The sequence below is a fragment of the Aspergillus welwitschiae genome (genome assembly GCF_003344945.1).
Source record: "Aspergillus welwitschiae strain CBS 139.54b unplaced genomic scaffold BDQ94scaffold_16, whole genome shotgun sequence".
Taxonomy (NCBI): domain Eukaryota; kingdom Fungi; phylum Ascomycota; class Eurotiomycetes; order Eurotiales; family Aspergillaceae; genus Aspergillus; species Aspergillus welwitschiae.
Genome location: NW_020798710.1, coordinates 168,727 through 196,556, shown reverse-complemented (window position 1 = coordinate 196,556; position 27,830 = coordinate 168,727). Strand labels below are relative to the sequence as shown.

At 51.2% G+C, this 27,830-nt stretch overlaps 10 protein-coding genes across 10 annotated transcripts; 6 read left to right on the top strand and 4 right to left on the bottom strand.

The window, feature by feature from the left end:
* Positions 1 to 5: 5 nt before the first annotated feature.
* Positions 6 to 1,528, top strand: BDQ94DRAFT_33717 (class I SAM-dependent methyltransferase). Its single transcript, XM_026775518.1, has 2 exons — positions 6 to 434; positions 577 to 1,528. Exons 1-2 carry the CDS (start codon positions 205 to 207, stop codon positions 1,472 to 1,474), a joined length of 1,128 nt encoding a protein of 375 aa, XP_026626223.1. The 5' UTR covers positions 6 to 204; the 3' UTR covers positions 1,475 to 1,528.
* On the bottom strand, positions 1,528 to 2,254 carry BDQ94DRAFT_33671 (uncharacterized protein). Its single transcript, XM_026775517.1, has one exon. The coding sequence runs from the start codon at positions 2,050 to 2,052 to the stop codon at positions 1,582 to 1,584; it is 471 nt and encodes a 156-aa protein (XP_026626222.1). The 5' UTR covers positions 2,053 to 2,254; the 3' UTR covers positions 1,528 to 1,581.
* BDQ94DRAFT_143788 (Set1-mediated histone H3-K4 methylation subunit Swd1) lies at positions 2,228 to 4,344 on the bottom strand. The gene is made up of 5 exons (XM_026766318.1): positions 4,068 to 4,344; positions 3,954 to 4,015; positions 3,806 to 3,894; positions 3,605 to 3,745; positions 2,228 to 3,546 (listed from the first exon to the last, which is right to left on the bottom strand). The coding sequence occupies exons 1-5, from the start codon at positions 4,135 to 4,137 to the stop codon at positions 2,457 to 2,459; spliced, it is 1,452 nt and encodes a 483-aa protein (XP_026626221.1). The 5' UTR covers positions 4,138 to 4,344; the 3' UTR covers positions 2,228 to 2,456.
* Positions 4,345 to 4,947: 603 nt separating this feature from the next.
* Positions 4,948 to 10,449, top strand: BDQ94DRAFT_170362 (DNA-directed RNA polymerase II core subunit RPO21; the record flags this gene model as incomplete). Its single annotated transcript, XM_026771474.1, has 5 exons — positions 4,948 to 5,076; positions 5,150 to 5,306; positions 5,375 to 5,445; positions 5,506 to 10,376; positions 10,434 to 10,449. The coding sequence occupies 5 exons, from the start codon at positions 4,948 to 4,950 to the stop codon at positions 10,447 to 10,449; spliced, it is 5,244 nt and encodes a 1,747-aa protein (XP_026626220.1).
* Positions 10,450 to 11,195: 746 nt separating this feature from the next.
* Positions 11,196 to 14,140, top strand: BDQ94DRAFT_143781 (ubiquitin ligase complex subunit HRD3). Its single transcript, XM_026766317.1, has 4 exons — positions 11,196 to 11,342; positions 11,413 to 11,550; positions 11,621 to 13,543; positions 13,608 to 14,140. The coding sequence occupies exons 1-4, from the start codon at positions 11,300 to 11,302 to the stop codon at positions 14,003 to 14,005; spliced, it is 2,502 nt and encodes an 833-aa protein (XP_026626219.1). The 5' UTR covers positions 11,196 to 11,299; the 3' UTR covers positions 14,006 to 14,140.
* A 177-nt stretch (positions 14,141 to 14,317) lies between these two features.
* Positions 14,318 to 15,109, top strand: BDQ94DRAFT_170360 (putative DNA repair protein Dds20/Mei5; the record flags this gene model as incomplete). Its single annotated transcript, XM_026771473.1, has 2 exons — positions 14,318 to 14,908; positions 14,996 to 15,109. The coding sequence occupies 2 exons, from the start codon at positions 14,318 to 14,320 to the stop codon at positions 15,107 to 15,109; spliced, it is 705 nt and encodes a 234-aa protein (XP_026626218.1).
* Positions 15,110 to 15,200: 91 nt separating this feature from the next.
* Positions 15,201 to 17,723, bottom strand: BDQ94DRAFT_143775 (Kelch motif domain protein). Its single transcript, XM_026766316.1, has 3 exons — positions 17,537 to 17,723; positions 17,380 to 17,466; positions 15,201 to 17,297 (listed from the first exon to the last, which is right to left on the bottom strand). Exons 1-3 carry the CDS (start codon positions 17,700 to 17,702, stop codon positions 15,469 to 15,471), a joined length of 2,082 nt encoding a protein of 693 aa, XP_026626217.1. The 5' UTR covers positions 17,703 to 17,723; the 3' UTR covers positions 15,201 to 15,468.
* Positions 17,724 to 18,236: 513 nt separating this feature from the next.
* Positions 18,237 to 20,665, top strand: BDQ94DRAFT_143774 (WD40 repeat domain-containing protein). The gene has a single exon (XM_026766315.1). It carries the CDS (start codon positions 18,458 to 18,460, stop codon positions 20,417 to 20,419), a length of 1,962 nt encoding a protein of 653 aa, XP_026626216.1. The 5' UTR covers positions 18,237 to 18,457; the 3' UTR covers positions 20,420 to 20,665.
* Positions 20,585 to 23,260, bottom strand: BDQ94DRAFT_178729 (uncharacterized protein; the record flags this gene model as incomplete). The annotated part of the gene is made up of 5 exons (XM_026773186.1): positions 20,585 to 21,869; positions 21,927 to 22,594; positions 22,647 to 22,714; positions 22,836 to 22,909; positions 22,968 to 23,260. 5 exons carry the CDS (start codon positions 23,258 to 23,260, stop codon positions 20,750 to 20,752), a joined length of 2,223 nt encoding a protein of 740 aa, XP_026626215.1. The 3' UTR covers positions 20,585 to 20,749.
* Positions 23,261 to 25,546: 2,286 nt separating this feature from the next.
* On the top strand, positions 25,547 to 27,459 carry BDQ94DRAFT_143770 (transcription initiation factor IIA large subunit). Its single transcript, XM_026766314.1, has 2 exons — positions 25,547 to 26,835; positions 26,892 to 27,459. The coding sequence occupies exons 1-2, from the start codon at positions 26,006 to 26,008 to the stop codon at positions 26,929 to 26,931; spliced, it is 870 nt and encodes a 289-aa protein (XP_026626214.1). The 5' UTR covers positions 25,547 to 26,005; the 3' UTR covers positions 26,932 to 27,459.
* The last annotated feature ends 371 nt before the right edge of the window (positions 27,460 to 27,830 follow it).

The window sequence follows — 27,830 nt, the reverse complement described above, 5'->3', positions numbered from 1 at the left end:
TTCCTCTATGTGCCACCTGACTTACGATTCCCCGATATCACCTGCAGCCTGCATACACCCTGTTGGCTAACATTGGCGTTTTACGTTACCGTCACGAAGAACGCCGGTCTCTTTGATTGAACGAACCCCTGTATCTCTACCATACCTTGAGTAGGAAAAGTCGAATCTCTTCCCAGCGAACCGATCCTTGGAATTCAGGGTTCCATGTTTGAAATCAGCCGAGTTTTGCATCAGCCAATTACTATGGCTTCGCCGAATCGCAATAACTACAGCTACCAAGGGATAGAATCCTATGATTCCGGCCGTTCCAGGCAAAACTCGGATGCTATGGACATTCACGTCATTACGGCCCAAGAACCTCCTCGAGAACCTCCGGACAACAACGATCCTTATGATGGCCATGGGGGTCCAGATGGGACTAGCCATTATAGCAAGTACTTCTCCCTTCTCATACTCTGCACCCCACGTACCCCGCAAAATCCCTTTTTCTCATGCCGTGCAAATATCACTCTTATTTCTACAACTACCGGGCGACTAATTCAGGGAACTTTCTTTTCCGTTGTTCGTTTAATCTAGGCCTCCAAACAGATGGCTCTTCTATGAAGAAAATGGGCGAACATATCATGGATATCGCAGAGGAGTTTACCCGCTGCCATGCGATGAACAGGAACAGGACCGTCTCGATATCTTCCATAAACTGTTCACAGTAGCACGGATGTCCGAGAGCTTAATCTACGCACCTCACCCCCCAAATGGTCGATTCCTAGATCTGGGGTGCGGCACTGGGATCTGGGCCATTGATGTAGCCCACAAGTATCCCAATGCTTTCGTTGCTGGAGTAGATCTAGCACCTATACAGCCTCCCAACCACCCCGATAACTGCGAGTTCTATGCGCCTTTTGACTTTGAGGCGCCATGGACGCTTGGGGAAAATTCTTGGGATCTCATTCATCTACAGATGGGTTGCGGCAGTGTTCTGGGCTGGCAGAATCTCTACAAGCGAATCTTAAGGCATCTTCAGCCTGGGGCATGGTTTGAACAAGTGGAAATAGATTTCGAACCCCGCTGCGATGATCGCTCCCTGAATGGACTGGCACTCCGGGAGTGGTACCAGTACCTGAAGCAGGCGACACAAGATACAATGCGACCCATAGCACACAGCTCGCGGGATACCATCAGACACCTTGAGGAGGCAGGCTTTACCCAAATCGACCATCAGATGGTGGGGCTGCCTCTCAACCCTTGGCACCGTGATGAACATGAGCAAAAGGTAGCCCGTTGGTATAACCTCGCAATCTCTGAGAGTATCGAGACGCTCAGCCTCGCCCCTTTCAGTCGCGTCTTTCACTGGGATCTGGATAGGATCAGACAGATCACAGCGGAGGTCAAGTCACAAGCCTTCAACAAGGAAATCCACGCTTACAATATCTTACATATATACCAGGCACGGAAGCCGGGCGGCCCATCACTTTGAAAGTACAGAGAAATTACGGCAGTGCCGGCTGTAATGCAGATTTCATTCCGGATACCCATATACAGCCTTTTGTGGGAGGACCATCCTACCTGTTCTCTTCTTTTTTTTCATTCCATTTTTTTCTCGATGAGGATTAGTGACGACCAAATCCATCTCCTTGACGGGATCATACTGAAATGCTTATACACCAAAGCGAGCAAAGCCCACAAAACCATCACTGGACTTGAACTCGTACCAACACTGCTAGTTTGACGCAAGAATGCCAGGAACGCAGACGGGCTTATCTTCATTGTGTTATTGCATACTTTAGTGCAGACAGCTGAACGGCACAAAGGGACGCGAAGTATATTATCAATCACACCATGTGAATTGTTACCGTCGCAAAAGATACTGCTCGAGGTTATAAATAATAGAAGCACTTCAAGAAGATGAGGTGCCGTTGTCGGGACTCGAAGAAGTGACCGACGACTATAAAGTACCAGATTTGCCAGGATCCAAAAGAAGCTACCAATCTCATATTGCATTTTTGGAAAGCCCTGTAATTCAGGCCGGCTGAACTGCGGAGATCCCACAATCATGGCAGTTGACTGAGTACTTGTCGTGACGGGCCCTGAACATCAGCCATTCCATTCGAACTCAAAACTCTCTGATGACCGTGGCGGCTCTGTGGCACAGCCACCGATAATTTTTTTGTTGGCACTTATTAATGAATTAGATGAGAAAGAAGCGAAGAACCGAGGGCTTGAACAAACGCAAAGCCCTCCAAATGGTTACTATTGAACGTTTTGCTCTCCCACCGAAACTCCCACTGATCATGTACCGTAAGTATATCGAAAAATATGCCATGTCCCTTGAGACAGCCTACCAGACGCCAAGAACCCTCTAACTGACATATAACCCTATAGATGACTCGCAAAGTAAGACAGAAGCAACACGAAGGACAGTGAGAGAACGCATTTTGTTAGCCCACAGATAGTACAAATCAACGCCGCCGGCCCTTTTGACCTCGTGTGCTGCCGTTCCTACCGCCACTTACACTGTCCTTCTCCCCATCCCCATTGGCATTCGTTCGGTCACGAGCTGCGCCTGGACTACGCCTCCTCATCGTCCCGGGCCCAACAGCGATGATATCATCCTCGCTTTCACTGTCCGAAATATCAAGAAGGACAGGCATGCGGAATGAGGCAACGATATCCTCATCCGCACCGTCTTTGTTCAGTTCGATTGTGAGAACGTCGGGGACTTCGTCTTCCTGGTCTAGACGGCGCTGGTGGATTTCCTCTGCCGGGTGGATATCGAATTCATCTTCGCGCTCAACATACTCGACGTTCTCTTCAACCTCGCCGAAGTCAGGGGCTAGGGCTGACCATTTCTGGGGCGTTACGATCGACCACGTATAGATGCACCCAGATTCTAGGCCGCAGGCAACTACCATCGGGCGGCTAGGGTGCCACTCGACCACTCCTAGTTCTTCGCGCGGGCCTTCCAAAATCTTGACCAGGGAGCCGTGGCTCCGCTCCCAGACATAAATGTCAGGGTTCATGAACGTGGACGCAGTAACAAATTCCCCAGTGGAAGAAAATGCTACATGGTTCCAGCTTAAACGGTTCACCACATCTTGGAACTTATGTTCCACTTGGAGTTTGATGTTGGTAGGCTCCAGATCGATACCCAGTTGGGAGAGATCTGGCATGAGGATCGTGCGTATGACACGATCAGAGCTGTTGACTAGTAGATCCCGACCGTTACTCGCTAAGCGAAGTAAGATCACCACACCATTGCAGAGCCGAGTGGAATGTATTGTGGTACAGGTTTGTGTCTCAATAATATTGATCCAACCCTTAGATGTACCTGCTATGATATGGTTTCCTAGAGCAGTGAAGATCGTAACGCACGTGGAATGTTTCGCATCTTGAGCTGCTTGTTTTGCAGCTACGGCGGGGTCGATTTCTTCGTTCTTCGGAGGCGGAGGACGGAACGGAGCGGATGGAAGGATTCGCTTGACGGGCTTGGGTAGAGAAACATCAACGAGGACAGGCTGATCTTCGAAGAGAGACGCTACAAAGAGCAAGCTGCAGGAGCGAAGCGTCAGCAATGTGCTAGCCGCTGAGCGACAGGGGGCTGTCATACTGGTTATAAGGGTGTAGTTCTGCGATATAAACAGGTGCTTCGAAGCGGACGGTGCGGACTCGGGAGCCATCTTTCAAATCCCATAGAATACATTTCCAGTCCTGAGAAGAACTCAGAAGATAACGACCGTCTCTTGACCAACTGTAAACGGCTTGTAGTTAGCATCACTGAGTGTACGGCGGATTGCGCCAAAGGGCGTACCTTAGTGACTGAATCTGCCTGGTATGACCTCGTAGCTTTCGCGCAACCCCGTTCGTTTCCACATCAAAGATGACTACTGTTCCATCAACCTGGGACATGGTTATTGATTTGACCTCGAAGCAATGCCCGTGTATTGTGGGCAACCAACCCGTCCAGACGCAAGATAGTCTCCTTTGCGATTAAACCGTAGACAAGTCGCATGTCCACTTCCTGGTATAGGGTCAGTGATCACACCGCGAACTAACGGCAACGCGCGACATACTCAGCTTCTCCGTTAATGTGTCTGGATAATCCTGAGCGAGGACAAAGGGATCGACAAGAGACAAATTCATGGTGTTAGATTCAAACAGAATGTTTTTGGCAAGCGTCAAGTCAAAGCCAGAAAGTTAAACGATAGAAGAGGCGGTAATTCCCCAGCCTGCGAAGAAGGCCGGGAGGTTCGCTCGGGAGCAAACATCCAGTGCAGTCAATAGCCACAGAGTTAATGAACTACAGCCGGGCGGGGGATGGGAAATACCGGCTGGCATGGTGAATTGAAGCCGAAGGGGAAATAAAGCGACGAGCGGGCGGTGAAGCGGCCAAATAAATCTGTCAATTGCCTCTCCAGTGAGTAGTCAGTGACTGCATTCTGAGTGGCGGAGAGTTTACTGCCACCTCACATATGCTCCACTTCGGGTTTAGCGTTGCAGACTTTTAGAGGGCAGGGTGGTCGCGCTAGCTTGCGGCTCAGAAAACTCGTTGCCCCATCGCCGACTGACCTGACGTCCAACCGTCTCCCTTTCATCACCTCAACACGCCTCCTGTCCATCGCCCAACACCCCCGACCATCGCGCTTTGCATCGCGATATCACTTTCCGAGCTGGAGATATCGCCAAGATCGACCGTGACCCTCTTTTTTCCCGCCCTTTTCGAGCTTCGCGCAGTCGGTGGATAAGGTCGCAGGCGCCCTCGTGGCAAGGGCTGCCAGAGGCCTAGGCCGGCCAGTTTGCTCGCAAACATTTGCATCGTCGCTTCAGCCCATTTAGACTGTTGATAGATCAGTGCTTTCGACACGTCAGTTTTCGTCTTACTCGGTCTTATTTCGACTCCTTCGTCATCGCATACCCCCGGAGAACGATCAGCCGACGACACCAACCACCATCATGGCGAACGTGTACTTTCCCTACTCCAAGGCGCCTCTGCGCACCATCAAGGAGATCCAGTTTGGTTTGTTCTCACCCGAGGAGATCAAGCGGATGAGTGTGGTCCATGTTGAATATCCGGAGACGATGGTTTGTTTTTCCTGGAGTGCCGCCCACACCGACTGAACGTGGCAAAACGCTAACGCGGAAACACAACAAACAGGACAACCAACGGCAACGGCCGCGCACAAAGGGTTTGAACGATCCACGCTTGGGAACGATTGATCGGCAATGGAACTGCGAAACTTGTGAGGAAGGCCAGAAGGAGTGTCCTGGTCATTTTGGACATATTGAGCTTGCCACACCGGTTTATCATATTGGTACGTTGCTGGCCGGCTAGCCAGGGGAGATCGATCTCATGTTGCACGCCTGCTAACGTCTGCTCCAGGTTTCTTGACTAAGATCAAGAAGCTTCTTGAGACGGTCTGCCACAACTGTGGCAAGATCAAAGCCAATACGGTTAGTCATCCCTTATGGGATGGCAAATCTATCACGGCATATTTGCTGACATAGAACCAGTCCGACCCCAAGTTTCTAGAAGCCCTGCGCATGCGAGACCCCAAGAGACGATTCGACCACATCTGGCGACTGTCCAAAGACGTTCTTATCTGCGAAGCCGACCCTCCCCCGGACGATGACGAGCCTTTCTCGAAAGAGAACGCCAAACCCGTTCGGATGCACGGTGGTTGCGGTAATGCCCAGCCTCAGATTCGTAAGGAAGGTATTACTCTTGTTGGAACGTGGAAGCCGAACAAGATGATGGACGAGATGGACATGCAGCAGCCCGAAAAGAAGGTTATTACCCCGCAGGTTGCCTTGAACGTTTTTCGTAACATTTCTTACGAAGATGTTCGCATCATGGGTCTGAGCAATGATTATGCCCGTCCTGAATGGATGATTATCACCGTCTTGCCGGTTCCCCCTCCTCCTGTTCGTCCCAGTGTGCTTGTCGGCGGCAGCACCAGTGGCCAGCGTGGTGAGGATGATCTGACATATAAGCTGGCTGAAATTGTCAGAGCCAACCAGAATGTTCAACGCTGTGAGCAGGAAGGCGCCCCAGAGCACGTCGTGCGCGAGTTCGAGTCTCTCTTGCAGTACCATGTCGCCACTTATATGGACAACGATATTGCTGGTCAGCCGAAGGCTATGCAGAAGTCGAATCGCCCAGTCAAGGCTATTCGGAGCCGTTTGAAGGGTAAGGAGGGTCGTTTACGACAGAACTTGATGGGTAAGCGTGTGGATTTCTCTGCACGTACTGTCATTACTGGTGACCCCAACTTGTCTCTTGAGGAGGTCGGTGTTCCAAAGAGTATCGCGAGAACCTTGACTTATCCCGAGGTTGTCACACCCTACAACATCGAGAAGTTGCAGACACTGGTTTCGAACGGTCCGAATGAACACCCGGGTGCTCGGTATATTGTCCGAGACAACGGCGAGCGCATTGATCTTCGTCATGCCAAGAGAGCCGGTGGTCAACAGTTGTTGTACGGATGGAAGGTTGAGCGTCACATCATGGATGGCGATGTCATCCTGTTCAATCGACAGCCCTCTCTTCACAAGGAGTCCATGATGGGTCACCGTGTTCGCGTCATGCCCTATTCCACCTTCCGGTTGAATTTGTCTGTCACTACTCCTTACAACGCCGATTTCGATGGTGATGAGATGAACTTGCACGTCCCTCAGAGCGAGGAATCGCGCGCGGAGTTGAGTCAACTGGCATTGGTCCCTATGAACATCGTTTCTCCCCAGCGAAACGGCCCGCTCATGGGTATCGTGCAGGATACGCTCTGCGGTATCTACAAGATTTGCCGGCGTGATGTCTTCTTGACCAAGGATCAAGTGATGAACATCATGATGTGGGTTCCTGATTGGGATGGGGTGATTCCTCCCCCGGCAATTCTGAAGCCTAGACCTCGCTGGACAGGAAAGCAGATGATCAGTATGGCGCTCCCTTCTGGTCTTAATCTTCTGCGTGTGGATAAGGATAACTCGCCGCTTTCTGAGAAGTTCTCGCCTCTGGCTGACGGTGGTCTTCTTATCCATAACGGACAACTGATGTATGGTATGTTCTCTAAGAAGACGGTTGGTGCTAGCGGTGGTGGTGTCATCCATACTATCTTCAACGAGTATGGTCATGGTACGGCTGTTGCTTTCTTCAACGGTGCTCAGAGAATTGTCAACTACTGGCTTCTGCATAACGGTTTCAGTATTGGTATCGGTGACACTATCCCCGATGAGCTTACCATTCAGCGGATTGAGAACTGTGTGCGCAACAGGAAGAAGGAGGTCGAGTCGATTACTGCAAGTGCTACTGACAACACTCTCGAGCCTCTACCCGGTATGAACGTCCGTGAGACCTTTGAGAGTAAGGTGTCTCGTGCTCTGAACAACGCTCGTGATGAGGCTGGTAGTGAGACCGAAAAGAGTTTGAAGGATCTGAACAATGCCATTCAGATGGCGCGGTCTGGTTCAAAGGGTTCAACTATCAACATTTCCCAGATGACTGCTGTGGTCGGACAACAGTCCGTTGAAGGAAAGCGTATTCCTTTCGGATTCAAGTATCGTACCTTGCCTCACTTCACCAAGGACGATTACTCGCCCGAGTCGCGTGGATTCGTCGAGAACTCTTACCTGCGTGGCTTGACACCCACTGAGTTCTTTTTCCACGCCATGGCTGGTAGAGAAGGTTTGATTGATACCGCTGTCAAGACTGCTGAAACCGGTTACATCCAACGTAAGCTGGTCAAGGCTCTTGAAGAAGTCATGGTCAAGTATGATGGCACTGTTCGGAACTCTTTGGGTGATATCATCCAGTTCATCTACGGAGAGGATGGTCTTGATGGTGCTCACATTGAGAACCAGCGGGTGGACATCATCAAGTGCTCGGATGATAAGTTCCGTGAGCGTTTCCGCGTCGATTTGATGGATCCTGAGCGTACGCTGGGACCAGAGGTCCTCGAGCAGGCCAACGAAATCGCAGGTGACGTCGAGGTCCAGAGACATCTGGATGAAGAATGGGAGGAGCTCCTTAAGGATCGCGCGTTCCTTCGCTCGGTGGCCAAGGAAGACGAGGAGATGATGCAGCTTCCGATCAACGTGCAGCGTATTTTGGAAACCGCCAGAACTACTTTCAGGATTCGTGAGGGTACCATCAGCGATCTCCATCCCGCGGAGGTCATCCCTCAAGTGCGCTCTCTGCTGGATCGTTTGCTTGTTGTCCGCGGTAATGATATCATTTCGCGTGAAGCTCAGGAAAATGCGACATTGCTCTTCAAGGCCCAGCTCCGCAGCCGACTCGCATTCCGCAGATTGGTTACGGAGTATTCCATGAACAAGCTTGCATTCCAGCATGTCATTGGAGCCATTGAGAGCCGATTCGCCAAGGCTGGTGCCAACCCTGGTGAAATGGTTGGTGTGCTTGCTGCTCAGTCTATTGGTGAGCCTGCCACGCAGATGACACTCAACACTTTCCACTTTGCTGGTGTCTCGTCCAAGAACGTCACTTTGGGTGTTCCTCGTCTAAAGGAAATTTTGAACGTTGCTACCAACATCAAGACCCCCTCTATGACGGTCTATCAGGAAGCTGCTCGGTCATTTGACAAGGAGGGTGCCAAACAATTGCGAAGCGCTGTCGAACACACCAGCTTGCGTTCCGTTACGGAAGCTACCGAGATCTACTACGATCCCGATATTCAAACCACGGTCATCGAAAATGATCGGGATATGGTCGAGTCATACTTCATCATTCCCGAAGATGTCACGGATGATGCGTCGCGCCAGTCCAAGTGGTTGCTCCGTATTATCCTTAGTCGGCCGAAGCTTCTGGATAAGGGTCTTACCGTGCAGGATGTTGCTTCCAGGATCAAGGCGGCCTACCCGAAGGATATTGCTGTTATCTTCAGTGATAACAACGCCGATGAACAGGTTATCCGTATCCGTCAAATCCAGGACTACAAGGAGGACGAAGAGGATGATGATATTGAATACGATGTTACGCTCAAGAAGTTGGAGCAGCATCTTCTCGACACTCTTACCCTGCGTGGTGTTCCTGGCGTCGAGCGGGCGTTCATCAATGAAAAGAGCAAGGTTCGAGTTTTGGAAGATGGCTCATTGTTCGCAAGCAAGACCGACCCGCTTTGCAAGGAGTGGGTCCTCGAAACAAGCGGCTCGTCCCTGGGTGAGGTTCTGGCAATCCCCGGTGTCGATGCTACTCGCACGTACTCCAACCAGTTTATCGAGGTCTTCGAAGTTTTCGGTATTGAAGCTGCACGGACGGCTGTTCTTCGCGAGTTGACCCAGGTGCTTGCGTTCGACGGTTCGTACGTCAACCACCGCCATTTGGCGCTGCTGGTCGATGTTATGACTGTACGAGGTTACCTGACACCCGTCACTCGACACGGTATCAACCGTGCTGATAACGGTGCACTCATGCGTTGTTCGTTCGAAGAGACTGTCGAGATTCTGTTGGAAGCGGCCGCTTTCGGAGAGCTGGACGACTGCCGTGGTGTTTCTGAGAACCTTATTCTGGGCCAGATGGCCCCTGCTGGTACTGGAGAGTTCGATATTTACCTTGACCAGAACCTCATGAACACTGTCGTGTCGAATAATGCTCGCTTCGGTGTTATGGGAGCCATCGGCGCCAAGGATGCAATCATCTCCGATGGTGCTGCTACTCAATACGACACAGGCTCGCCTATGCAGGAGAGCGCTTACATTGGCACTCCCGACCCCGAATCGAACTTTTCTCCCATTCGCCAAGCTGGTGCCGAGACTCCTGGTGGCTTTACCGAATACCAGCCTACTGGCGGCTTTGGAGGCGGATTCAGTCCGGCGGCTACAAGCCCTGCAGGCTATTCCCCCAGCAGTCCGTTCAGCGCGAACCCCACGTCGCCTGGTTATTCCCCGACCTCGAGTTATTCTCCCACGTCACCGGGTATGGCTATCACCAGTCCTCGTTTCATGTCGACGTCTCCCGGGTTCTCACCCGCCAGTCCGTCATTTGCTCCGACATCACCGGCCTACTCTCCCACCTCTCCTGCGTATGGCCAGGCATCTCCTACGTCGCCATCGTACTCGCCAACTTCGCCAGGGTTCTCGCCGACGTCGCCGAACTACAGTCCTACTTCACCTAGTTTCAGCCCGGCTTCACCGGCCTTTAGCCCAACCTCGCCTAGCTACAGTCCGACAAGCCCTGCTGTTGGTGGTGTTGGCCGGCATCTGTCACCCACTTCCCCCACCTCACCTAAGTACACGCCTACTTCGCCTGGGTGGTCTCCTACGAGCCCCCAGACGTATTCTCCTACATCTCCCAACTTTGCCGGCTCGCCGACGTCACCTGGAGGACCAACATCTCCTGGCTACAGCCCGACGTCGCCGGCTTTCAGCCCTACGTAAGTCACTCTTGAGCAGCAATTGAGTGTTATTTGGTTTGCTAATCAAACATGCAGATCTCCACGCCAGTGAAATCCTAAGATGGTTGCTCTGCTTCTTTCTGACCTTCGCTGTATCATTGTACTATCACCTACCTCCCAGACGACCTCTAAGAGGAACAAAAGAAAAAAACATCTTGCATTGTATGTTGCGGAATTGGTTGGTTATCTCATGCAGAATTTGGGGCGCCTGTAGCCTTTCCCTTTCACCCATCCGTTTTTAACTGTATGTTTTTCTCTTCTTGCCTCAGCCTGCAGGTCGATCCCCTTCTATCCCGTATTAGTTTTCTTTCCTACTTTTTTTCTTCCGAGCCAGCCTGCTGAAATTGCGAACGGTTTTGTGGGTTGGTGATATTATGTGTTTTGTTTGCTTTTCTTTCCCCCTTTTTTTTGCACATTGAACTACCAAGCGTTTAGACTTGAGGGTGCTTGTGGACCATGACTCGGTTATGAGAATACGATGGTCCTCTCCGGAGATGGTGTTGTTTTCTCTGAGTTAGCATCGAGGACGAGTTATTGCGTGTATTGCTGCGATCGATAAGTATCCCTATGCGTTGTACACAGACGACTGCAGATGGGTTATGGACGAGACCGGAGGTCAATAATAATGAAAATGGTTGCCAACACATGTGCCTTGTAGTCATAAATAGTAGATGCACTTGTAGATAGTATCTTAGTGAAAGAGCCAAGAACGTCGGCGAAATGAAGCTCCGCAACGCCAGGTGGCCCGTTCCGCATCGGGGCCGAGCAAGCAACTCCCCCCGAGTCTCAAGTGCTCATCTTCACTATCAGCTCCTCTCCCCTCTCTTACTTTATCGGAAGCTCGAGCACAGAGTCGCCATGCGCCTCTCACTGTTCACTTCTATTCAACTTTCTCACACAACATGAAGAACTGGTGGCTGTGGCGTTTCCTGCCGTTGGCGCTTCGTGAGTCCTCTTACTGTGGAGCTTAGCCGCATCACGCGATAGCAACTGACCTCCAAGCATCACTTTCCAGTGCTTCTGCAGGCGCTTGCGGTTGAATACAATGGACAGCACGACACACAAAAACCCTTAACAGATGTTGTTCCTGAATCATATGCACATGCTGAGTCCTCGAGCGGGCCCGAGGGCTCTAACGTTCTACCGGGACACGGTAAGCGGCCCTGTGCATGACGCCAGCGCACCCATCCTTGCTAACAACTAGTGATTTGATGTGCCAATAGTACACGTCGAAAATGCCCTTCAAATCCTCCGAGAAAGCAAGATCCCCATTGTCGCTCACGAGAAACCGTCCGGCCTTCTGGGATACACCTGGCATTACGCCCAAGAAGCCTTCCGAATCCTATTTATGAATGGACCACAGCCGGATGGAACACACAAGCAAAAGCTCGATCCAAATGTTGCAAAGGCTGCGAATGAACTTAAGGTTGCGGCGCAAGAACACCAAAACCCCGATGCAATGTTCCTCTTAGCGGAAATGAACTTCTACGGCAACTTCACCCACCCGAGAGATTTCAAGCAGGCGTTTCATTGGTACCAATCTCTGGCGTCATCGACTGGAAATAGTACGGCGCAATATATGCTTGGGTTTATGTATGCAACGGGTGTCGGGGGTGCGGTGGAGCGCGACCAGGCTAAGGCCCTGTTATACCACACCTTTGCGGCTGAAGCGGGCAATACGAAGTCGGAAATGACCCTCGCGTATCGCTACCACGCTGGAATCGGGGCTCCTAGAGATTGCGATCAAGCGACTTACTACTATAAGAAGGTGGCTGATAAGGCTATTGAATACTTCCGATCGGGACCGCCCGGTGGCCATAACATGATCCGCGAGTCCTACCGTTGGGCGGACGAAGAGGGTGGTGTTTATGGTGAAGGCGCTAGTGTATCGACTGCCGTACGCGATGGAACGCATTCGAGCACGGAAGCCAGCTTGGAAGACGTCTTGGAGTACCTGGATTTGATGTCGAGAAAGGGGGAACTGAAGGCTACTTTCAGCTTGGGCAAGATGCATTACGAAGGGGGCCGCGGCTTGCCTCGGAATTTCCGAAAGTCGATGAATTACTTCCGACAGGTCGCCAAGCGGTATTGGAATAAAGATGGATCGGTGAACCCCAACCATCCTGTTGGTGTTGAAAAGCTCGCTTCGAAAGCAGCAGGCCATATTGGCATGATGTTCCTGCGTGGCGAGGGGGTGGAACAGAACTTTGCAACCGCTCAGACTTGGTTTAGGCGTGGACTCGCGAATGGTGATGCTCTCTGTCAGCATGAGCTAGGACTGATGTACCTGCATGGCTATGGTGTGACACCAGATGCGTTCAGAGCTGCATCGCACTTTAAGGCTGCGGCTGAGCAGGACTTCCCGGCGGCTGAAACGAGACTGGGTGCCCTGTTTCTAGACCAGGGTGATGTCCAGACCGCCACCCGTTATTTCGAACTGGCTGCGCGCTGGGGATGGATGGAGGCCTTCTACTACCTGGCAGAATTGTCCAACAATGGGGTTGGTCGGAAACGACACTGCGGGATGGCCGCGTCTTACTACAAGATGGTCGCAGAGCGGGCGGAAGTCATCCATTCATCTTTTGAGGAAGCAAATACGGCGTATGAGAACGGAGACAAGGAACGGGCTCTCATTCCGGCGCTGATGGCTGCGGAGCAGGGTTACGAGCATGCACAGTCCAATGTTGCGTTCCTGCTGGACGAGCAGCGGTCCTTATTCGCCATTGACACTATCCTCCCAGGAGCTAAGAAGAGCAGACCGGCTTTGCTGCGGAATGCAGCGCTGGCTCTTATCTATTGGACACGTTCCGCCAAACAGGCGAACATCGACTCCTTGCTCAAGATGGGCGATTACTACCTGACGGGCATGGGCATTGCTGCGGATGCGGAGAAGGCCTCGACCTGCTACCACACAGCAGCCGAAGTGCACTATAGCGCACAGGCGTACTGGAATCTGGGGTGGATGCATGAGAATGGCGTTGCGGTGGACCAAGACTTCCACATGGCCAAGCGATACTACGATCTAGCGCTGGAGACTAGCTCCGAGGCATATCTGCCCGTGAAGCTCAGTCTGCTTAAACTGCGGATGCGGGGATACTGGAACTGGCTCACGAACGGAGACATCAACCCTATCCGAGAGGAAGAAGGTAAGGAACCCCAACATTCCTTTCGCTGAGAAACCCGAACAGTCACACTTACACACTAATGCAGAAGTGAGGTCGCATCGCACCTTGAAGGAATTCATCGCCACTTTTATCCAGAACAACGAGGAAGAAGAGGCCGCCTTCCGCGCCCAGATGTACAAACAGGACGAGGAGGACGAACTCATGTCGAATAATCGCCTTGACGACCACCGCGAAGACGGCTACTATGATGAGCTGGAGCTCGATATTGATGATAGCATCCTGGAGGGATTGCTCATTCTCAGTCTTGCCGCGACGCTGCTTGTTCTCGTGTATATGAGACAGCAGCGGAATCGCCAGCGTCAGAACGACAATGGCGGCGCGAATCCGGCGGCAGGAGGCAATGCCAATAATGACCGGGGAATGTTTCCTCGGCCAGGCGAGCCGGGTTTTAATGATTGGCTTGCTGGGGCGGTAGGTCATTAATGATATAGAATTGTCCTTTTTGCAGTAATGTATATGCGTCTTATCTATCTTCAAGTATACGAATGATACCTTCCTAGTTGTTAGTTACCATCTATGGAGTGTGTAGAGAGCAGAGTATATCTATCTTATCAGCTGACTTTCCTTATCGATAAGCATCTTTACTTTCCACTTCTACTATACTACGGAATACTTCACTCTCTTCTAAGTTCATACTTTACAACATCCCCCACAATCCATTCCCATTGCATATCAAGACCTCACCCAAACATCGGATCTACCCAACCAAGAAAACACATAAACAGGATAAACACCATGACCCCCAACCAAACACCAACTCCCAACCCCAAACGCCGCCGTCTAAACACCACCATATCATCACCCTCATCCACGCTCACCAAACCATTCAAGTCGCCTCTCCGCAGACCAAGCCCAGCCACAGATACCACCACCACGAACACACCTTCTTCTTCTTCTTCTAAAGACACACAACCACAACTGCCATCCCTCTCATCACCATCAACCCCCAAACTCTCCCCTAAAGATCCCCCAAAAGGTACCCCCAAAAAGGAAGACCCCACCCTCCAATCCCTCCAAACCACGCACCGACACCTCCAATCGCAACTCCTCTCTCTCCGCACAGAACTAGAAACACTCACGCAAGCTTCTCGCATCGAGAAATCTCACCGAGATGAAGAACTAAAGAAATTGATCGTGAAGTGGAGGGGCGTGGGGCAGAGAGTTGCCGAGGAGGTGTTTGAGGGGGCGAGAGAGAGGGTTGGTCGGATGGGGGGTGTGAGGGGCTGGAGGGAGAGGGAGATGGAGAGGAGCAGGAGTGGTGGGTGGTGGGATGATAATGAGGGAAAGAATGGGGGTGGGGAGGGGGATAAAGGCGATGAGGAGAAGGTTTGTCTAATCTTTTTTTTCTATTTTGATTGTGTTGTTTGTGCGTGGTTGATGCGTTGTGGATGTGTGCTGATTTAGTTGTGATAGGAGGTAGAGGCAGAGGAAGAGGAAGAGGAATTCACGATAGGAATGATGTTGAAGACGATGGGGATTGATTTTAAGGTTATTGGGTATGATGGGGAGGGGCAGAGATGGGTGTGATTTAATTCTATTAGGAGGATGAGGTGTGGATGGAGATACTATTGATGTGCTTTACTTGCTGTATGTCTGTGTATCTCGAGGGAAGAAATCTTATTGCTAGGCGTACGATGAATTGCCAGCTACACTATCAAGAAAACAAGCATGTGATCATTCTATGCTAACGCTATACTGCAAATACTCCCTATCGTGACCGCAATTTGCAAAACTCCTATCTCATAACCCCATTTTGACCCACATATATGCTCTCAGCCTGTTTCACGCCATCCCATATCATAGATGCTCTGAAAAAAAAAAGAATCCAGAACACAAAATAAACAAAGAAAAGAAAGGAAGCTCTACCCAGACAGTCTTCCTCAACATCAGATGATGTCCATGCCATCAATATCATCACCATCAATATCCTCCATATTGTCAGCCATAGCACCGCTTAGTGCCATCTGAGAAGGCTTGGGATCCTTATTAGATCCATATCCTTCTCCAAAGGCCCCAACCATCTCCAGCTCAGGCCCGGCGATGATACGACCCTCAGTGTCGACTACCTCGCACAGCTCGATCAAACTCTGCCGGCTTAGAGACTTGAAGCCATCGGTCCGGACAACACGTCCCCAATTGGCAAGACAGAACTGAGCGGCACGACGCATCAGCCACTGTTCGTTGGTACGCCCTGCACGTTCCCAAATGATTGCGGCGTTCTCTACATCCAGTTCGCGGCTAAGGCGGTTGACACAAAGTAGACGCAACTTGGGCATGTCGTAAAGATTCGCCATGACGAGCATTCCCGCAACGTCGATGATATCGGAACAAAATTCCAGGTGGCCAGCGATGCTATCTGTATACAGATAGTAGATGAACGCACGCACAACCGAGTATGGCTCGGGAATGTGCATCCTGTTTGCATGATATTCAGCCATCTGAGCCGAATAGAGCCTCTTGAAGTGGGGCCATCGCAGCTGCAGAATGATCCGGTGCACATGAATCGGAGGCGAAGTAGGTGTGTTGGGGGAGAGGAAGGCTGGCTCTGATCGGGAAGTGGGGGTGTCCGGCTCATCGTCCGTGTCAACCTGATCATCTGGATTAGCGGTAATTATAAAGTCCGCACCGCTACCAGACTCCGGTGGTTGATCGAACGCTGCCGAAAGGTCTGCTCCCAAACCGGACAAAGATCCCATCCCTGTTGGTTCGGATAACGACGTCCGGCTTTGACTGGGCGAAAACGCGGACAACTCGTTTCCCAGTAAGCCGTATTTTTCAAGATCAATGCAAAGCACCTCGCTCATATGATTCTCATCACTAGTTCCCGGGGTAGCACCGGTGTCGAGGCTACTACCAAGAAGCCACGCTTTGGTGCCGCTAGCGTTCACGGTGCAATAATGCCATCGAAAGCCGAGTTTGAAGATTTCTTGCCCGTCAGCTAGCCGCTGCCAGCGCAAAGAGTCCAGATCCAGTGATGACAGATTGCACTCATAGGTACGCACTGTCTCGGAAGGAGTAATCAGATCCAGGAGCACTCCAAATGCATAAGCCTGGAAATGAGTGCCAGAGAACAGTGCAGGCACGTGAGGGCCAGACTTGAACCGAAGACAGGAAATGGCGCCCGGAGCGATCGGCTTCCGACGATTGCCATTGCGAATTTGAACACTCCCGGAATTCGCAGCATAGCTACTGGACCGGCCCGAGAGCTGCTGCGGGGGACTACTAAAGATAGCGTCTGGACTATAAGTAATCCTGCTGATTGGCGCTGGGGAATCCACGGTACCTTGCGAAGTCGCCGCTCCAAGAGACGGAATGCCTTTGAGATCCAGCCACCAGATATCCGTTGTACGCTCCATGTCGGGATCGAGGCCTCCAAAGATCCAGAGGCGGCCGCCCCAAACCCAGGCGATGTGGTCGAAACGAGCCGTGAATCTCCAAGAGCGAGACCAGGTCCAGGTTTTTAGGTCCAGATACGACAAATCGTCGAGAATCACATTGTTCTCTCCAGTTACTCCTCCCATGATGAAAAGCTTCTCATCGTGGATGACGGCGGCATGACGAGCCCTTCCTCGGGGAATCGGTCCATGGATTTCCGGCTGAGTCCAGGTAGAGGTCGAGATGTCCAGGATGACAACGTCAGATAGATGGTCGCGGTGTTCATTTTCTCCACCAAATACAATCAACTTATCACCTTGGTAGAGGGTAGCCGTATGACCTACGACAATCGAGAGGATAAATTAGTATGGTTTGCGTATTTCTTATCGAGAAAAGTATTCAAAAAATGCGGGGAAGCTAACCCATGCGGACACCGGGAATGTCTCCATAGTTATCGACTAGTTCCCATCGAAGAGTGTTGAGATTCAAACGCAAGACGTGGTTGTAAACTATTTCAACGAGTAGAAAGCATTAGTATCAGACATAGACGATGAACAGCATGAGAACTGAGCATATCACCTTCATCCGTGTACTGATCGAAGCCGCCGAAAGCGTAGATCTGGTCATTATTGCAATACGTCACCGAAGCATTGACCAGGCAGGCTGGCACATGGCCTTGCGCCTTGCGGATGCTCGGGCGGTAATCCGCGCTGCTACGGCGACCACCACTAAGACTAGGGGGCATGAGGAATGTGGTCGGCGGTCTCTGAGGGGTGGAGGAGGAGGAGGGATTCATCGGATTAGGAGTCCTGGACGACCCGGTCCAACGCGGTGGGTCAGCGTGGAACGGCGTAAAGGGCGACGAAGCGTTACTATTCCTGGCGGTAGTGGAGGACGATAGCCGCGCCATTAGGGTCCGACAGTAAAGACGGACCAGAGGATCAAGAAAGTAGTATAACCAAAGGACAAAGATGCTGAAAATGTAGATAAATCAGTAGTGACACTCACTTCTCTCACATACTGATGCTGATCGCAGCGACCCCACGTCTCTTCTCAGCGGCAAGAGAACAAAAAGGAAAATGAGAAAAGAAAGGGGCAAGTGCCAAGCCGATCGTCGCCGAAAAGGGAAGAGCCGCATGTCAGGTGGCGGGCTAGCCGGAAAGGGACTAGGGCAGCCGTACCTCCAGTAACCGGCGTTGCCATGGGTGAGCAGAACTATATCCTTTATTTACTCCCTTTTCCTCCTCCACCCCCGTCCCCTCCTCTTCCTCCTCTTCATCATCTTTCTTGTTCTTTGCCGTTTATCTGCTACTAATTGCATACCATATTGTGTGGGATTGGTATTCCCTGCTTGCATTCAATACTATTGTATCGCAGTTAGGTCTTCTTCGTCCTGTGTCCAAGCCAGCGTGTGACTGGGATTGGCCCTGCAAACGGATCTTGGAGGCATTTCTCTCTCGATACCCTCCCCTATCTCTCGAAAAGTAAATATATATCGGCATGGCTACACCTACAGTATCGACTCCCGTGAAGACCCACCATGGGATCTTCTCCACCAAGACGGCTGGTGGCCGCATGCCCCTTACACCTTCACCACGCACTCGCGCAGGAAGTGTGACGTCAAACCACTCTTCCCCATTCACACCTCCCTGTGGTGCTCAAGAATCAGGCAAGGAGCATGGAAAGTCCGTCTACGGTGGTAACCTCTCTTCATACTTCGCCAAGTCTGTCTCGAGGACAGCCCGCAACTACCGCGAATCCCCCAAGTCCAACATCGCCCGTGCTCGCACGCGCAAGTCTCCCAGACACCTTGAGCTGGGTGTATCAGAATGGGCCCTGACAGGTACTGGTCCATCGTCACGGACTCCTACCAAGGAGCGCCTACGAAAAGAGGTCGTGGGGAAGGAAGTGGCCAAGGAGGTGACCAGAAAAGAACCGCCGAAGAAGGAGGTAGTCAAGAAGGAGGTGTCGAGGAAAGAAGCGCCAAGAAAGGAGATCACCACTCGGACCACGAGGTCAGGAAAGACGACTGTTCGCATTCCCCACAACGCGGGTGACAGATTCATTCCGAACCGTACTGCCAGTGAGGGTCTTGTAACTGCCGGCACAGCCAAGCCAGAGGAAAGCCAACGGCCAAAGACCAGCAGCAGTGATGGATCCTCTGTCCTTGCCAATGCCGCGAGTGCCTTTGACATTGGTGGCCGCGGAACTGATGAAGACATCACCGCAGCTCTTGAAAGCCTTGGGCTCGAGGATAACGAGCCAACGACCTCATACACCAAACCAGCACCGGATGCTGTCGCGTACGAGTCATCGTTGGCAGATGCCTGTGGTGTGAATCTGAACACTCGCATCCTGGCCTTCAAGCCGCCACCCCCAGAGTCATCCAAGCCCATTGATCTGCGCGCTCAGTACAACCGCCCTCTCAAGCCTGCCAAATCCCAGTCAGCTCAGTTCCGCCGACGGGTCCAAACGGCTCCTGAGCGTGTTCTGGACGCCCCTGGACTTCTTGACGATTACTATCTCAATTTGCTGGATTGGAGCTCTGGCAACCAGGTTGCAATTGGCTTGGAGCGCAATGTTTACGTATGGTCCGCCGATTCAGGATCGGTCAGCTGCCTACTGGAGACTGCACCCGACACCTACGTGAGCAGTGTGAAGTGGAGTGGTGATGGCGCCTACGTCGGTGTCGGCCTCGGAACTGGTGAAGTCCAAATCTGGGATGTCGAGGAAGGAACCAAGCTTCGCAGTATGTTTGGCCATGACTCTCGTGTAGGTGTCATGGGCTGGTCTAAGCACACACTGTCTACCGGTGCCCGCAGTGGTCTGGTATTCAACCACGATGTTCGTATTGCACAGCACAAGGTTGCTGAGCTGGTCTCGCATACCTCTGAAGTCTGTGGTCTGGAATGGAGACCCGATGGTGCTCAGCTCGCCACCGGTGGTAACGACAATCTGGTTAACATCTGGGATGCTCGCTCTCTCAGCGCGCCCAAGTTCACCAAGACCAACCACCGCGCTGCCGTTAAGGCCCTCAGTTGGTGCCCCTGGCAGTTGAACCTGCTTGCCACTGGTGGAGGTTCCTATGACCGCCACATCCACTTCTGGAACACTACTACTGGTGCTCGCACCAACAGCATCGACACCGGCTCCCAGGTCACCAGCTTGAGATGGAGCAACCACTACCGCGAGATTGTTAGCTCGAGTGGATTCCCCGACAACTCGTTGAGCATCTGGAGCTATCCCACTCTGGTTCGGAACGTTGAGATTCCGGCCCACGAGACTCGTGTACTGCACAGCTGTCTTAGCCCAGATGGGCAACTCCTGGCCACCGCAGCCGCTGACGAGAGTTTGAAGTTCTGGAAGATCTTCGAGCGCAAGCCTGGAACCACCGCTGCTGCCTCTCGGGAGGGTGGTGTTGGCAGCAAGGCTCAGATGACCAAATCCATGACCATCCGGTAAATGGGTTGGTCGTCTTTCAACTCTTCTCATCTTGTTATTTTTTTTCTTCTTCGATGACTATATTTCGGGTTCGATATCATAGACCGGTTCTGTCTTGATATCATTGGTTCTATCGGTGTTCATTACATTGGGGGCACATATTCGGATCCATGGGATGGAAGGGGTGTTATTGGTAACTGGCGTTTGTATCTAGGTTTGACCGTATAATAGCTGTCAGGATTCTTGTATAGAAAGTTGCATACTCATCACTGCTCGTCTTTTCCCGCTTGCGTCTTAGAGGGGATAGAAGTTGGCCAACCCATGACCTAGTCAAGGCTTTGCGGCTGGCCTTCAATAGAAGTTCGACTGAAGTGGCAAGTCAGAATCATTCAACAACAGATCCCATTGCAGCCCATCCATTTCCGGCGCCACATTGAAGAGATCAGACCACAGCTGACCCCAGCTATTCCTTCTTGCTCCGCTCCACATTGGGTCGTCATCTTCTTGACTCGAGCCATGCATGCTGCCCGTGAAAGGAAGATGCCCGCTGGCCACATTTGTCATGTTCTCATCTACCCCAACAGACCGTGGCTGTGATGGAGCAGCGCTTGACTTCGTCCCACCCGATCCAGACGGCACAGAACCAATATCATTTCCTTTAGGTGACCTTCCCTGTTGTTGCAATTCCCTCTGAGCGTCCTGAAGAATGGACAACAACGTCTGCGTATTCTTCCGAATCGCTTCCATGAGCGACGTCGACACATTCTGCGATTTCTCCAGCACATGAATAACATCTAACACTTCCTGCTTGCGGGTATCTGCGCCCGGAGCGGTTGGGTTCATGGAGACGTCCGTGGCTAGGACCATGGCGGCGAAGAAAACATGGTTCATGACAAGGCTATAATCTGAGGGATTGAAGCCGGAGAGAACGCCTGTGTCTTCTAGGGAGTGGCGGAGGTCCAGGACAGTTTGGGCGGAGCGAATGCAGGTTAGTCGAGAGTAGGCGAATTTGGGGTTCGTTAGGCCTTCGCGGTGGTAGGGGCGGTGGAGGCGGCAGAGGCGGACGTGAAGGCTTAGATGGGCGACGGTTCGTTGCCAGGCTAGGTAGGGTCGTTGTTGGGTTATGTCTTGGCTTTTTTGGATGCTGGCGGGGTCGTTTCGGAGGAATAATGGTAGGGATTGGATGAAGGTGTGGAATTTGCCGTCGATTTCGAGTAGGGTCTCGTAGTCAGGTTGGTCAGATTCGAGGAGTGTGGTGCCCAGGGTGTCGATGATTTCGCGGCATAGTTCTGCGTAGTGGATTCTGAAGATGAATACTGACATGGAGGTGGGGACTGATAGGGGAAAGCTGTGCTCTGGTCCTGTGGGCGTTAAGAACTCGTCGTCGATGTTGCTTGGATGGTTTACTTTCATTTGTTTTGGGTGGATGAGGTATGTGCCTTCTTGTGGGCTTTGCGAAAATGCGCTGATCCTGTGGTCGTTAGTGGTTGAAAGGGATATGAAGGTGAAGAAGGTAAATATTAGTTACCAGTCCGAGGAGACTAGGTGCCACCATGCTCGTCGCTGTACTTCGACCTCGATGGCATTGTATCCTGAACGTTTCCTTTCCTCTCGCCTTTGAACTGTGTCTAGCCGATGGATTTGCATCGATCGAGCCATGCATATCGCGTCGACTCTGAGTGCTTGGGCTTTGTGGGAATACCAATCCGCATGTAAGAGAACGCGGGCCAAGGCACTGATGGCTTCGAGAGCAATTGTTGATGGCGGCACTGATTGAATTGGATTGTCTAATATGCAGATAGCTAAACGCACATATGTAGTGAAGGCTGCTTTGGCTTCCGCTTGTGTTGCGCTGAGCAATTGCAGAAGTTCGGGGGTTGCAACCAGAACAGCCCCAGCGAAGATACTGAAAAACAGTACCAAGACAGTGGGGCTTGGCTCCTCGCCCTCGAGTATACCCCTGTATGTTTCTTCCAGTAAATCTCTTGTGGATGGGATGTGGAAGACTCCGAATGTCGACTGGATGACTACGTTGAAGTGATCTAATAGTTGGCGAGCCTGAGTCCAAGGGGGAAGACACCTGGATAAACTGTTCGTATCTCGCATGTAGTCATGAAGATCAGCAATGCGTCTTTGTGCTGAAGCTAGGGGTAATAATGTAAGCGGAGTGACACATCCATTGCTCGAGCCCTGTGCCTAAGGAACGCTTTAGATCTTGCAAATGCGAATCTTGGTAGTGAACACATACGCCACGTGTGATCAAGCTCTGGTTCGTGTTGTTGCTGCCTTGGGTAGCAGTAGCAATACTAGGCGGATCTAGATCTGCATTAGAATGAGGTTTACGAATCCCCAGCCAGGCCGAGTATCATTTCTGATGGTTAAACGGGAAGATCACAGGCCCCGTAACAATGGTTCTAATTCGCTAGGTATAACTCACCCCGGGGCACATGGATTCGGTCAAAAACAGCCTCTTCTAGCCTGGTGACCCGGCTTGATATGTCATTCGGATGTCTTTTCAATTGGGTCAGTTTCTGATTATAATGACACCCAAACCATGGAGCCCGCTTACAAAGCGATTGTGGTCTGGCTATAAGTGGATGGTATAGTTGGTGCTGGCTGTTGTGTGGAGACCGTCGCAGCAGTGGGCTGATTGCCCGATAGATGAGCTCCCCGCAGTTCGTCCGAAGTATCCGATGGACCCTGGCCTGTATACTCGCAAGGTACCTTTCTCAGAACGCAATTCGCACAGGGTTGGGTACGATCACACCGCAGCTTCTTCGCCCGACAAAAGCGGCATGAGAGGGGCGGGCGAGACCATCGTTGCACCATGGCCTCCGGGACGGCGTCATTTTTCCGTTTCATATCTTATCGCCGGCAACATTAGGTTAATGCTATAGCAACCTAGATGGCTGGAGAACAATATGAAGTGGAGAAGACAAACGGTCAAGGTTCGGCTGTCAAACTCCACCCGCGCCTTGCCGAGATTGGGTAAGCTCCGCAGGTTGGGGAGAACCCTAAGTAATTGCCTGATAGGGACTCACAATCTACTTTTTTCCAATGAGGAAAGATCAAAAGGATAGAGAGCTTACATGTTTGTGGCCATACTTGGTTTCGTCACTCATCGATTCGCCTTTTGATCGTCTACATTCTAATCCTTGGCAATCCTTCTCTTTAGGGACCTAAAGATGAATTTTCTACTAGTATGAAATATGAAATCTGTACAATCAAACAAATAGGGACTATAGTACTACACTATATGGTAACTGTGTTGAATTAAGGGTTGACAAGGGTTCATGCTTTCGAACTAGTAGATTAGCACACCCCATCCAATTCGAGCATCTTCAAAGGATGTATAACGGTTTGGAGAGCACGATGTTGATCTGCCATTTACTGCTTCTGTATGCGTGCCGATCATCATTGAAATAGTTTGCATCAATATTCTATTCGTCCCATAGTGTGCCTATGTCTGTTTGGTGACTGCCACCTCCTTTGGCGAGTAAATCAAGATTATTCAGGTGTTTATTATCAGTTTTTGAGCGGCAGAGCCATAGAAGTGTGATGTTCGAATCTCGATAAGCTGTGTCCGAACTTAATCGTGATGTGATAACTTGCAATTAGAGGGATCCTTGGCGTGAGAACACAAGGTACTCTATATTTTCCTATTACTGGTTTATATGAAGTCTCAAGCTTCACAAAGTCAGACGGTAACACCCGAGTCCCTTACACAAAGGAAGAAAGAGGAAGGGGATTCTTGCGCAGAATTATTTACTTTGCTTCCTGGCAAAGTCCGTTCTTATAGGGAACTTTTCTGCTTTCTCTGAACGCTTCCCGTAGCCTTTCATAGAAATTCAGAACTTATTTATTCACTTGTCAGCCACCGGCTTGTGAGCGTGACAGATCTTATTTCGATACCTTACGTGAGTTGAAGAAGCTCTGAGTGAGGTTCTCTCTTTGTGTAGTACTCTACAGTAAGGAAGTCGGATAAGACGAGATTAGATTGTCATGAGGCTTGCATGAGTTGGGCGGAAAACCAAGAACGTGATTTGTCGCACAACCACGCGGCTGAGCGGCTGACAGATGGTGGATGATTCTGGGGTCTAAACCACGATAACTGGCAAACCAAGGGATAAGTTGAAAGAGTGGCGAGGAGATACTGGAAGATCTGAAAGTCAAAAAGTCAAAGAGCAGCTCTTGCGTCGCGCCGGGGCAGATCCCCCGGACCTCCCACTAGGGACTAGCGGTGGTGGTGACTAAGCAGGCGGGAGGAAGGCGGATTTCGCCCGGAGAGAGCGACTTTCACCTCAACCACATCCCTCCGGCACGCCTGCCTTGCTTTCACTCTCCCTTCCGGCATTCACCCGGCATTCTACGGCTCGTCACGCGCTGAGACCTTTAATATTGAGTTCTTGAAGTAAGAAAGACCATCTACAGAAGCAGTGCAAGTTCGAGGGTGGTCGGAAGTAGTGGTTGTGGAGACTCAACTGTCGCATTCGCCCGTGGCAAGCGACCGCTGCGACGGCGAGGCTTTACCTGTGATAAGCCCGACAACACCATTCACGTCGAGCTCTCGCGTGTTAATAGGCCCCTGTTCTTTTTTCTACTTCCTTAGAAGACAGAGCAAATTTATTTGACCCCAACTCCATTAAAATTCCCTTCACCTGGCTTGACAAAGCGTCTTCTCGTCCTTGTCTGATCCCAGCAGCGATCATGTCGAACCAGCAGGTGGTGAGTGCATCTTTAAAAACACAAACCTTGCCAGAGCTAGAGACTTCAATGGGCCTGGACTGTGGCTCAATACTCCCTGCGAAGTTCTCTATTTCCCCGCTCTAACCCCATCATGATACCATGTGAGATGTTGGCTTATACCAGTTATCCCTAGGGCACGGTGTTCGATCGTGTCATCCAGGAGGTCTGTGATGGCTCCCAGGTGGACTTCGAGGAAAGTGGTGTGGACCAGCAAACACTGTTAGATTTGCGCAAGGTTAGTGCTCCATCAACATCCATCTTCCTTTGTTGGAGAGATCTCTTTGAGGTCAAAAGAAGTCGATATGCTTCTTGGGGGGTGAGAGCCCCAGGGGGAGACGCCCCAAGCGGGGTCCGAGAGGTGCGGGAAGGGCGGCCGCCTGGGGGCATCGCCTGCTTTTGAGTCTCTTTTTATACCGCGCCGCTTTTACCCGCCCTAGTCGGCCTGCCAAGCCGCTTCAGCATCGTCATTCGCTGCCCGTTTCCCCTTCACCTCTCGGTCTCAGATTTCCTTATACCTATCGCTTGACCCTTTGGCTCCTTGCTCCATTTATATATTTCCTTTAATTAAAACCTTTCAACCTGCTAATATTTCCCCTCCAGAGCTGGCAGAAGAAGCTCTCATCATTGGGTGTCGCTCACTTCCCTTGGGATCCGCCGCCGCCGCAACCGGCTCCCCCTCAGACGCAAAATATCCTCCCTCCTACAGCAACTGTACCATCAAATGCTCCCCGGCCTGGTCCGCCCCCACAGCCACAGCATCATGTTCCTCCTCCACCTCTGCAGCAACCCATTCCTCAGTCCGCCCCCGCTACGGCACCTCCGCTCCAAGCTCCTACTCCGGTTGGGGCCGCCCCCAATGCCATGGGTCAACAACAACCTCACATTAAGACCGAACCTGGCGTCAATGGTCAACCGGGGATGATTCCGATGAATAATATGATGATGCCAAACTCCTCCAACCCTCAGTCTGCTCAAGAACGGGCTGCCAATATGCTTCGTCAGCGTTACGGCGCAGCAGCCGCTAACTCGGTCAGCCAGCTGCAAGCACAGTCACAGGCACAAGCAGCCATGGCCATGCCCGGCCAGCAGCGCCCCCAACCCATGCAGCATGTGCCCAACGGACAGGCTCCACAGATCAAGCAAGAACCGGGGTACCCCCCTGTGTCTCAACCCCCCGTCGGCAACACTCAAACGGACGGTGCCGGTGATGATGCCTTGTCTGCATGGAAGGCTGAGGTTGCACGGAGGCGGGAAGCTGCTGAACGCCAGGGAGGAGAAGGTGATCGTCTCCTTCGTGAACATCTCAGACAACGGATGCTCCAGTTAGAAGGCGGTGGTCTGATGTTGCCTCTCGACGAGCATGACTACTCATCAAAGACATTGACTCGTGGGCTGGTGGCTACCCAAGCAGAGCCAGCTGATGTGTCAGAAGTTGCTGGCTCCTCGTCGCATCCGCCCAAGGTCCTCGGTGCTCAGTTCGACGGTCCCGGGGGTGATGATGAAAGGGATGAGGATGATGAAGATGCTATCAACTCTGACCTTGACGACCCTGATGACCTTGTTGCTGAGGATCATGATGCTGAAGATGCCGTAGGCCAGGTCATGCTTTGCACTTACGACAAAGTACAACGCGTGAAGAACAAGTGGAAGTGCACGCTTAAAGATGGTATTTTGACCACCGGTGGCAAGGAGTAAGTGCCCTCTTTTCATTAACCCCATATCCAATCTCCCGCTAACGAGTTGACAGGTACGTCTTCCACAAAGGTCAAGGAGAGTTCGAGTGGTAAATGGGCGTAAGCGTCACCCATTTGCTCCGGATAATCCCAGATCGTGTATTTTCTTCTCCATACCTCTTCTTCATCTGTTCTACTGGCCTCGTTTTCGATCCCCCATTATACTCAGCATGTAAAAATCCCAGATTTGACTCAGGATTCTATGAGCAACGAAACCCATATCTGGCTCCTTTTTCTTCTTCCAACTATGTCTGGATGGTCGGTGCAAGCGGAAATTTGCCTCAAATGACGATTTGATTTTCACGAAGTAAACAAACAACACCGGGACTCCTGTTTTCTTATTTTTTTTTGTCATTGATTAAGATTCTTTTCCCTCATACTCTTTGCTTCCCCACATTGGATGTATGTGGCGCTTATGAGGTGGACGGCGGTTCCTTTTCAGTCTAAGCTGTACTAGAGTAACATATCTGAAATGAATGAAACAGATTGTTTTCTAGTTTCTGTATCACACACTCGTCTAATAAAGAGCAGCCGAATAATGTAACCAAAGATCATCTTGTACCATTAGTGAGTCAAATTAGTCGATCACGTGCGGCCCTTGCTACTCCAAGTCATATGTTACTGGTGACGTGGCTAGCCTAAGTTCATAGTCCCAGTAACTGTCCATACATCAATCAATTATAATGACAACCCACGGAACTCAATTTCCCAGGTAATACTAAATTCTACCAGAATACTGCCCCTCAACCTACTATCACCATTTCCGCTTAAGGATCAATTACAGTATATTAATAACCAAACCAGCTAACTAACCTAGTCGACTATCAAGCGAGCATATCCGAGAGCTAATGATATGGAGTGAAATTGGTTCATGTTCAGACTTTTTTGTATGAAGAAAGGAGCCCTTTCTCCGCAAGCAAACAACATTAAATCAAACCTTCAATCGAAACGGG

Excerpts from the sequence above, each read along its gene's own strand:
- BDQ94DRAFT_143774 (XM_026766315.1), top strand. The coding sequence starts at position 18,458 with ATGGCTACACCTACAGTATCGACTCCCGTGAAGACCCACCATGGGATC.
- BDQ94DRAFT_33717 (XM_026775518.1), top strand. The coding sequence starts at position 205 with ATGTTTGAAATCAGCCGAGTTTTGCATCAGCCAATTACTATGGCTTCG. Across the intron at positions 435-576 it reads GGGACTAGCCATTATAGCAA|GCCTCCAAACAGATGGCTCT; the intron begins GTACTTCTCCCT and ends CGTTTAATCTAG.
- BDQ94DRAFT_33671 (XM_026775517.1), bottom strand. The coding sequence starts at position 2,052 with ATGATTGTGGGATCTCCGCAGTTCAGCCGGCCTGAATTACAGGGCTTT.
- BDQ94DRAFT_143770 (XM_026766314.1), top strand. The coding sequence starts at position 26,006 with ATGGGTCAACAACAACCTCACATTAAGACCGAACCTGGCGTCAATGGT. Across the intron at positions 26,836-26,891 it reads TTGACCACCGGTGGCAAGGA|GTACGTCTTCCACAAAGGTC; the intron begins GTAAGTGCCCTC and ends ACGAGTTGACAG.
- BDQ94DRAFT_143781 (XM_026766317.1), top strand. The coding sequence starts at position 11,300 with ATGAAGAACTGGTGGCTGTGGCGTTTCCTGCCGTTGGCGCTTC. Across the intron at positions 11,551-11,620 it reads TAACGTTCTACCGGGACACG|TACACGTCGAAAATGCCCTT; the intron begins GTAAGCGGCCCT and ends ATGTGCCAATAG. Across the intron at positions 13,544-13,607 it reads CCCTATCCGAGAGGAAGAAG|AAGTGAGGTCGCATCGCACC; the intron begins GTAAGGAACCCC and ends ACACTAATGCAG.
- BDQ94DRAFT_143775 (XM_026766316.1), bottom strand. The coding sequence starts at position 17,702 with ATGCCCCCTAGTCTTAGTGGTGGTCGCCGTAGCAGCGCGGATTACCGC. Across the intron at positions 17,467-17,536 it reads CGATCAGTACACGGATGAAG|TTTACAACCACGTCTTGCGT; the intron begins GTGATATGCTCA and ends TCGTTGAAATAG. Across the intron at positions 17,298-17,379 it reads CATTCCCGGTGTCCGCATGG|GTCATACGGCTACCCTCTAC; the intron begins GTTAGCTTCCCC and ends CGATTGTCGTAG.
- BDQ94DRAFT_143788 (XM_026766318.1), bottom strand. The coding sequence starts at position 4,137 with ATGAATTTGTCTCTTGTCGATCCCTTTGTCCTCGCTCAGGATTATCCA. Across the intron at positions 3,895-3,953 it reads ACTATCTTGCGTCTGGACGG|GTTGATGGAACAGTAGTCAT; the intron begins GTTGGTTGCCCA and ends ACCATGTCCCAG. Across the intron at positions 3,746-3,805 it reads AGGCAGATTCAGTCACTAAG|TTGGTCAAGAGACGGTCGTT; the intron begins GTACGCCCTTTG and ends AGCCGTTTACAG.